The sequence below is a fragment of the Populus nigra genome, chromosome 1, assembly GCF_951802175.1.
Source record: "Populus nigra chromosome 1, ddPopNigr1.1, whole genome shotgun sequence".
Lineage (NCBI taxonomy): Eukaryota > Viridiplantae > Streptophyta > Magnoliopsida > Malpighiales > Salicaceae > Populus > Populus nigra.
In genome coordinates, this window is record NC_084852.1 from 37095581 (window position 1) to 37105042 (window position 9462).

The 9462-nt window shown below is 31.7% G+C and overlaps 1 protein-coding gene across 1 annotated transcript; it reads left to right on the forward strand.

The window, feature by feature from the left end:
- Window positions 1–5263: 5263 nt before the first annotated feature.
- On the forward strand, window positions 5264–9285 carry LOC133700710 (vesicle-associated protein 1-2-like). Its single transcript, XM_062124380.1, has 8 exons — window positions 5264–5503; window positions 5597–5667; window positions 5881–5962; window positions 6062–6177; window positions 6271–6435; window positions 6529–6579; window positions 7499–7576; window positions 8898–9285. The coding sequence occupies exons 1-8, from the start codon at window positions 5452–5454 to the stop codon at window positions 9006–9008; spliced, it is 726 nt and encodes a 241-aa protein (XP_061980364.1). The 5' UTR covers window positions 5264–5451; the 3' UTR covers window positions 9009–9285.
- The last annotated feature ends 177 nt before the right edge of the window (window positions 9286–9462 follow it).

Sequence of the window (9462 nt, forward strand, 5' to 3'; positions counted from 1 at the left end):
TGTAAAATCAATTACAAATATCTTTGTACATTAGAAAGTTAGAGCTACATGTAGAAGTTAAGGTGGAGAGGGATGAAAATCTCTTAGAGGTCTATAAAACGGAGAATAATGAGTTGTCATGTGTGCTATCATATGCTTTCGTATCTTACTACTTCTTTCTTCATACTACACCTCCAATTCAGCCCTTAGATGGGTCATCACAACAATTATTTGTTATTGAACCAACTCCTAAATGGTTGTTAATGGCTGCTTTGGGCTGGATTGTAGGGTTCTTACGTTCGATATACTACAACTCGCTCTTATATCTTGGGCTATAGTCATAAAGATACTATAAACCCGATTTCTATTTGGTCCACCGGTTGCTCTAGCTTCCAACCATAACTCCAGGTAGTATTTCGAATGGATTGAAGGATCCTCTTCATATTTAGCACGTATGTTAGCATTAAATGTTTCTTGCATAAAAAACAAGTCAAAGATGTTGAAAAAAAAATTTTGTTCAAAAAAATATTGAAAATGTTTTAAAGTTTACTTATAATAAATGTTTTGGCTCGACTATCCATAAATGGTTGAACCCCTTTCTGCTTATCCTTTTTTTGAATATGTATTTTCATATATAACTTCATTAAAGTTGGATCACACCAAACTGTGTAGCTTGTAAAATAAAACATTAGTCTACAGATGTCACAAATAATCACTAACATTTAAAGAAAAATACTTGAAAATAAAGCAGGCTCTTACCAGACATTTTGCATGTTTAATAAAACAAAATTATTCACGGGTATAATTGCTAATGGAACCATGTGTCTCCTTATTTCTTTTTGAGGATCCACTTTGTGTTGTCTTCTAAAACCCTCTAACGTCAAGAACTCATGAAATCTCTCCTAATTACTATAAATGACATGAGGAGGTCTAAAATTCTTCTACACCTCAAAATCATCTGACTCAGCATATCTCTTTGTGTAGATGTGCACATCATACTAAAAATCACGGAATCTAGTTTAAAAATTTGTTAAATGCAAAAAAGATTACAGATTTACAAAAAATATATACTTCACAAATTAAAACTTACCTAGTTGTGTTGTGATTTTCTCAGACTTTTCTTGTCACCTTAAAGTTTGTCTTATCCTACCAAAAACATTTCTTATAATTATTTTCATAAAATAATTAGTTTATAAATTTAAAAAACATTTATATCAACTAAAAGTATTGATTATATATTAACCTTAAATTTTCTCTACCAAGCCTTAACCACGATCCACAGACATCTATTCAGGATGCTCTTTAAGTTAGCTTTATTGAAACAAAGACACTTCCATTAATTTTTTTATAATTGATGTTATTGTGCGCACAACTTTCATATTTATGAGCCTAAAAATCAATTAATGAATAAAAAATATATAAACACTTAATCAATTTTTTAATGTTATTTTTAAGAAAATAAATTTTTTTAAATGCTTAAATTTGACTTCCATTCCACTATTAACTTGTCAGGATAAGGAATTTTGGCAGATGGGACACCAGATCTACAACTCATATTTGAAAAACATGTGTCGGTAATGTGTGCAGCAGTTCTCAGAAACACTATTGCTTGAAGAAATAGAACTGTTTTGTCTCAATGTTGAGCTTTTTCTTGGTATTTTAATTATCTAACATAATACAAAAAAATGTAAGCATATTCAATTAAATTCAAAATCTATGATTTATGGGTTTTTGTATTAGTGCATCTATTTATTTTTAACAATATTTTAGCACCTTCCTTATTGGACCCTATCCAATTTTTTTCAAAACTACAAAAAAACACATTCTCGAACCATCTATCATACATAATGTGTATTGGACATCAATATTCAATATCATTTATCCATTTTTTTTCATGTACATCATTATACCAAACACATATTTGTATAGATTTATAATTCACATGGTTTAATTTGTTATACCACATATCACAAGACTCAAACATGTGAGAAGAAGAGGTATTATTATTACTCTTCTCATCCATGATTATAAGGGTCATTACACTCATTTTAAAAATGACATCACTAAAACACCCATTTCATATCAACATTTTATTTTTAAAAAGTATATATTTGTTACTCTCAAATATCAATTTAAAATTATTTTTTCTCAATAATGAACCAAATATTAAGTCCATCTTAATATCAACAACATGAAGCATACCGTTAAGGGTTAAAAGCTTTTTTAAAGTCATCTTCAGTATGACCTTTCCAACACCTAGTACCTTGAAGATTGATAAATTCCTCATGTACAAGTGCTCACCAACCACTTCTTTACAAGTGGATAAAATTCTATTTTCAATGCATACATGTCTAGTTGCATCAGTGTCAACAAATCATTGCTCATGATTTTTTATCAGGTTGACTTCAAAAACAACAACAATAATGTTCATTTTCAAAACTTAATCAATAAGGTGATCAACCTTGATAATATTGGCTTTAACAATTATTCCCTTTCTTGGGTTACTTTATTAAGCCCTATTTATACAACTTTTGGCTAGGTGTTTTATCTTGTTACAGAAAAATATTTGCCATTAAACTTTTGGCAATACTTATCCTCTTCGTGTAAGGTTTTTCCTTGGGGATTATATCATAAGAGATAACTCTTATTTTGAACAACTTATTATCATTTTTTACCATTAGCCTCAAAATAAGGTCTTCAACTTCTATTTCTTGCTTTTATGCTTAAATCAATTCTCGAATTCATTTCAAGATGGTGACAATTTTTTAATAATTATAACCACTTGGAAGGATTCATTTATAATCATATCTTTACCATAACTATCATATAAGGTAAGTTGAAACTCATAAAAAAATAAATTAAGCCTAGCAGTAATGTCAGACCCAAGCGTTTGGGGTCTAGTAGCCATTCCAGACCCAAGTGAATTGGATTTGACATAGCTGTCAGACCCAATTTATTCTAACACGAAAGGTTATGAACAACAACAACAACAACAACAACAACAACACCAATAATAATAATAATAATAATAATAATAAGAAGAAGAAGAAGAACAACAACAGTAACAACAACAACAATAATAATAACAACAACAACAATCATGCCAGACCCAAACGCCTTGAGTCTGTGAAACCATGTCAGACCCAAGGTGCTTAGGTCTGGCAACATCAAGACCAACGTTACTTGGGTTTGACAAACATGCAATACCTAAGTTTACTTGAATAATAATAATAGTAGTAGTAGTAGTAGTTAATAGTAATAATAATAGTAATAGTAGTAGTTAATAGTAATAGTAATAATAATAATAATAATAGTTAATAGTAATTGTGATTGTGCTAATAATAATATAGTTATAGTTAATAGTAATTATGATTGTGATAATAATAAGAATAATAACATTAAGAAGAAGAAGAAGAAGAATAACAACAATAAGAATAAAAAGTATAATAAGAATAATAACACTAAAAATAATGGTAACAATAAGAAAAAAATTAAGAATAAGAAAATAACAACAACAACCATATCAGACCCACGCTAGTTGGGTCTGGCAACATGCCCAACCCAAGTTTACTTGAGTCTGGCAGTCTTGTCAAACCCATGCACCTTCGGTCTGGCAGCCATGCCAAACCCGTGCCTAGGTCTGGTGTTAAACGTAGTTGCCAGACCTAGGCGCCTTGGGTCTGGCAACCTATGTCAGACCCAAGCAAAGAACAAACAAATAGATGACAATTATGCACTTTAGTTGTCAGGAGAGATAAAAGAAAGAAAAAACGCAAATAATTAATCACCGACGACAAACCAACAATGATATGTCTACACGGGCCGCTCCATGTTGAAGAGGACACGACTGCACATCTAATTATACGATGGATGACTCGATTTGGCCTCTGGAAAGTGTCTCACACTCCTCCTTAATGGTGTGAACGCCGCCCACTCTTTGGAGCATTTAAAATATGCGCTAACAACTTTTTGATTAAAAATAAAAATACAACATGAAAAATACTAAAACGTCCCCATGATCCTTTTAATTACACAAAATACCCATTTAAAAACACCAAAATACCCCCAAAGGCAAAGTTTCTTTATTGTCTTTTCTGAGGCTAAAAGCATTATTTGCTTGTATTTGGAAATTAAAAAAAACCTAATTACCCTTGTAGAAGAAAGCTAAAGAAATGTTTATCCGTTCGTGAAAAAATGAGAAATTAAAAGTGAAACTATTATTACAATTTACGATGAAATGTCTCTTAATTTACAATAATTTCCCCAAACATTGTTTGTTTGTACTTGAAAATTGAAAAAACCTTATTACCGTTATAGAAGAAAGTCAAATAAATATTTATTTACTCACGAAAAGATGAGAAATTAAAAATAAAACTACTATTATAATTTACAATGAAATTTCTTTTGATTTATACTGATTTTTCCACACCATTTAACTTTTGTTATAATATTAAGATTTTAAAAAATATATTAACATGTTTTATTGTTTATATGGACAGTAAAATACTATATAAAAAAGGAACCTTAGTTTTTTCACAGGGTTAGTATAATCTCATCAATAAGTTAAGTGAAGAAGTATTTGAAAACAGGAATTAGAAAATGATAATTTCCCTTTTATATCTATTGCAGCAATGATATCGAGTCAAAAGTTTGGTTTGAGTGGTAGGTAATACCGAGGAGGCACTTTAAAGGTTATGATTATTAATAACAAAATTAAAGGAGAATGAGGGCCAGTTATGGTTACCGTGCTGGATTCAGATAACAATAAATTACGGATGTCACGTAATATTAGTTTACTTATTTGTTTAATTTAACTTTTTATTTTAAATTAATTTTTTTAATTTTTTTATATATTTATATTAAAAATAAAAAAATATTTATTAAATTTCTATATAAAAAATATTTCAAAAAACAATAGTTGTTACAGTATCAAATATAAATGTTATTTGTTTTAAAATAATTTTTTTTAGATTATTAAAAAAGTTTTTTATTGTTCATTAAAGAGTTGTTTTGGATTGTGATAATAATTGCTTTTGAAAAATATTTTTTATTTGAAAATATATTAAAATATTTTTTTAAATTTTTAAAAATTATTTTTAATATCAACATATTAAAACAATTCAAAAATATAAAAAAATAATTTTAAATATAAAAAAAATAAATTTTAACCCTAAACACAATATAGCCTAAATTTGATAGTGATGTGAAATATAATTGAAATTGTATTTTGTTCATATTATTATTTTAAAAATATTTAATTAATTAATACATCTTATTTTGATTTGATTTTCTTGCTCTTCACTTGAAAGCCCAACCCTTCCCTCGTGTCTCGCTCTCACTCGATCTGTCCGCCATTCGATCCATCTGGTTTACAAAACCAAAAAGATTCTTCTTGCTTTTCACGCTCATATTTTTTTCGGATCTTCTTCTTCTTCCGAGCACTAGTAGTACTTTGTTTTGTTTGACGGGAAGATGAGCACGGGAGAGCTCCTTGGCATCGAACCTCTTGAGCTCAAATTCCCTTGTAAGTCACCGATGCATGAAGTCCTTCACTACTTTATCTTTCTATATATCTGCTTTTGCTTTGTAAATTTATGTCTTCGTTTTTTGGGATTAGTTGAATTGAAGAAGCAGATCTCTTGTTCTCTTCAACTGTCTAATAAAACTGATAATTATGTCGCTTTCAAGGTAAATTAATATTTCCTCTCCATTTCTTTCTCTCTGTTTTGTTTTTTTTTTATTCAATTGGATCAAAAGGGTATGCAACAAATGTATGAATTATTAAATTTTGTGCGATATGATAGCCTAACAATAACAAGAACAGTATGCAACTCAAATCTGGAATTTTACAATGTATATTTTTGTGGGATATTCAAATCTCTAATTATATTTGATGCTTAGGTCAAAACAACAAATCCCAAGAAGTACTGTGTCCGACCAAATGCTGGGATTGTGTTGCCTCGCTCCACATGTGATGTTACAGGTGCCCATTTCGTTCATTTTGTTATCATGGTTTTTAAAATCGAATTTGTGGTTTAATTTTTAGTGCTGCGTTGTAATTTTTGGCATTGATTTGATTTAGTCACGATGCAAGCACAAAAGGAAGCTCCTCCTGACATGCAATGCAAGGACAAGTTTTTGCTTCAAAGTGTTAAAGCTAATGATGGTGTCACTGCAAAGGATATTAATGCAGAAATGGTAAGTAACTTGCATGTAATTTGTTTATTTTGCAAGTGGGGTTAGTTATGGACTTTAGGGGTTATGGCGCGCATGGTAATTTTGGCTGTGCAGTTCAGTAAGGAGGCAGGGCATGTTGTCGAGGAGTGCAAATTGAGAGTGCTTTATGTTTCTCCCCCTCAACCACCTTCTCCTGTTCTAGAAGGGTCCGAGGAAGGGTCACCCCCCTGGGGTTCTGTGTCAGACAATGGGAATGTTAATGGCACTGATTTATCTACTGTGAGTTCATGAAGCAATCTTTTAGTGATGTTGTCATTTTAACTCCCATTAGCCTAAAGATATTGATGGATTGCTTTTTGTTGGTGAATTTAGGGAACAAGGGCATTTGTTGAGCATCTTGAACCTCAAGACAAACCTTTGGAGGTAAAACTCAGCTGCATTTGTTTACCTGATCATGTTTACATGCTTTGTTAGATAGGAGCTTCTATATAGAACCCTTCATTCAGCTTCTGTTTAACTTATGGTTTCTGAAGCAGTTAATCATCCATGTGATTTTAATGAGGCCACTGCCAAGTCGCTGACTGCTAATACATTATACATCTATGCTGGAATGATTATGGAGTTCTATCTCATAACTCACAAGCAAGCTTTTAAGTTCTAATGACATATAGCTTGGTGTTTCAATTATATGCATGTTGATGTCTAACTTTGTAATTTTAATTAAGCTCATTGAGATGGGGAAAAGAATTGGGTGTAACTTCAGTCTGGTCAGGATTGTAGCTATGCAACTGTCTATTCTTTCTTTAGTTATGACTGCAATGGAATATCCATCAAACTGGTATTTTCTATCTTCTGATAGGAAAACTTGTCCATTTTCTGGTTGAATCTTTATCTAGCGTTAACTCTACTTTAATTTTATCTCATTGTAATCCTTCTTTGGAGTCATATTTGCTCTCTATTTCTTTCATTAAATCATCCTAGATGGATATAATGAACTTCTTTTCATTTTCATCTGTAAAATTAGATTCTGATTCTATCAATTGAAATTTAAGTTTTATAGTTTATGCTTATCAAGTGATTCATTTGTGAGGAAGCATAAAAATAATAATATATTAGATTCTGATTCTATCAATTGTAATTGTCTCTCTCTTTCTCTCTCAAAACGCACACACACTCGCATTTACTTGTATGTTGTAATGTGCTTTAACTTGGCTTTGAATACTGTATTTTCTGCTATGCTACAGTGGACTTGATTTTGGCAAATTTTTTATATGAATTGTATGTCTTGATATCAAGGTTGTGATAAATTACCGCCTACAATAAATACTTGGCCTAATTGCAGGCAGGAGCTCTCATTTCAAAGCTGACTGATGAAAGGAATAATGCAATTCAACAAAATAACAAGCTTCGTCGAGAATTGGTGAGTCATTAACAAGTTTATCATTTGACCATTCTCTTGTAAGTTCAGATTTTATGGAGATTCAATGTGCTTTGCAAATAAGTCTTGATCTCTCTGTGTTGTGGGATGGTTTTGTCTACTTGCCCCTCATTTTCTATATTCATGTAGAATGTTTGGTTTGTCATGGAAAGTCATAGAAATGGAAAAAACAAAACTATGCAATCTGTCTCTTCTGTCTTTCATAGTTATGAAATTCAACCAGAGGTGCTTAATCTCTGAAATCTGAACATTACTAACTCTCTAAAATTATATGCATTACAAGGTATATAGACTTGTAGGTTCTCCAAATCTGTAATGTGCCTGTTACATTTCCAGCAAAAACCTACATCAGTATTCAGTAGCTTAACATTTTTTGGGTATTTTTTAACAATCAAACAGTATCTCCAATGCATTTGTTTTCCTTTGTGCTTAATTATTTGACTTCCTGCTATTTTTAGTGAAATTAACTGATATGGCCAGATGTGGGATGAAAATGATACTTGTAGAACTTGTTTCGTTGTACTCATGAGCTGCATCTGGTCCATCATATTTTGTATGTAAACTTTTGTATGAAATTCAGGCTGACTCTGCTGAATCTTTTGCTATGTATTCTCTTTTCTTTGTCCATCCCTAATTAAAATGCTTACCGTCCCTGTGATGACTGCTTTGTTACATGGTTTTATGATGTGAGGTTAATCTTTCATAATATGGGTGCCTTTTCATCCAAATATGAAGAGAAATTGAAAAGGAAAGTTAAAACAGGATGTGATGGTGCCTTGTGGGCTTCATGGTTCTATCAGAATCTGTTCAAGTTTGAAACAGCAAGTTGATGCCTGTTATAATGTGATTAATATAACAATCATCACAAAACCGATTAAAGTAAAAGCACATGTTATGCATCTGGATACTTGGATGGGATATGTTTGGTTTGTCATCAGGCTTGATTTCTGTAACTTCTGTTGTACTTCTATCCATTATACTTTCTGCTATAATCTCTACTATCTCACCTTTCTCATATATTTTTGCCTTCTGTTTCAGTAGATCCCCATTTTAGCTTTTTGTTGATTACCCTGTTGTCAGCTTACATCGTAAGTGAGTTAATTAGCTGCAAGTTTGTATGACCTGTTGCTTTAGGACTGGTTTTTTCTTGGCTCTTTAGATCTCTTTAAGTCAAAAAGTTCATATGTAAGAATGAGAATTTTGAAGCTTCTTGATGTGATAGTTGATGTGCTCTGATATGCCTTTCTCCGATTCCTAGCATCTTCAAACAGTGGTAATTGCTTAATGACACATTACGATGCAGGAGCTCCTGAGATGCCAAGGCAACAAAAATCGCTCTGGTGCATCATTAATGTTCTTCATCATTATTGGCTTGCTTGGCTTATTGTTGGGGTATCTCATGAAGAAGACGTAAGCAGCTATGCCTCATATATCTCGGGCCATAAGTTTTTCCATTTTTCCTGTTCCTCACCAGTCAAAGAATGATGATGAAAGGAAAAGAAACTAATGAACAGACTATGATGGATTTCTTATTTTTATGGAACTAGCAAAATTGTTCATATCAGGTGATATGTTGTAGCTGCTTAACTGCCATGCGGGGTGACCTGTGCTTTTATTGACCTTCACATAGATTCTTTTGTGCTTCAATTTAAGAGATTTTGGTAATGGGATGCTGAAGACTTAATAATCTACCCAATTTCGGCATGCTGGAAAAACCAGTGAGGGAGTATCATATTTTTATCAATGCTTGTCTTGTCTGCCGATTGTAGCCAAGGAGGAAGTAGGTGGATTCTCTCATCTTTTCCCTCGCAAATTTGCTGACCTTGGATGATTTATTTTTTATTTTTTGGCTTCTCCCAATAATCAAT

Bases quoted from the DNA above. Each gene is read 5' to 3' on its own strand.
- LOC133700710 (XM_062124380.1), top strand. From the start codon at position 5,452: ATGAGCACGGGAGAGCTCCTTGGCATCGAACCTCTTGAGCTCAAATTC. The intron at 5,504-5,596 runs GTAAGTCACCGA...TTTTGGGATTAG, and splicing joins TCTTGAGCTCAAATTCCCTT to TTGAATTGAAGAAGCAGATC. The intron at 7,577-8,897 runs GTGAGTCATTAA...ATTACGATGCAG, and splicing joins ACAAGCTTCGTCGAGAATTG to GAGCTCCTGAGATGCCAAGG.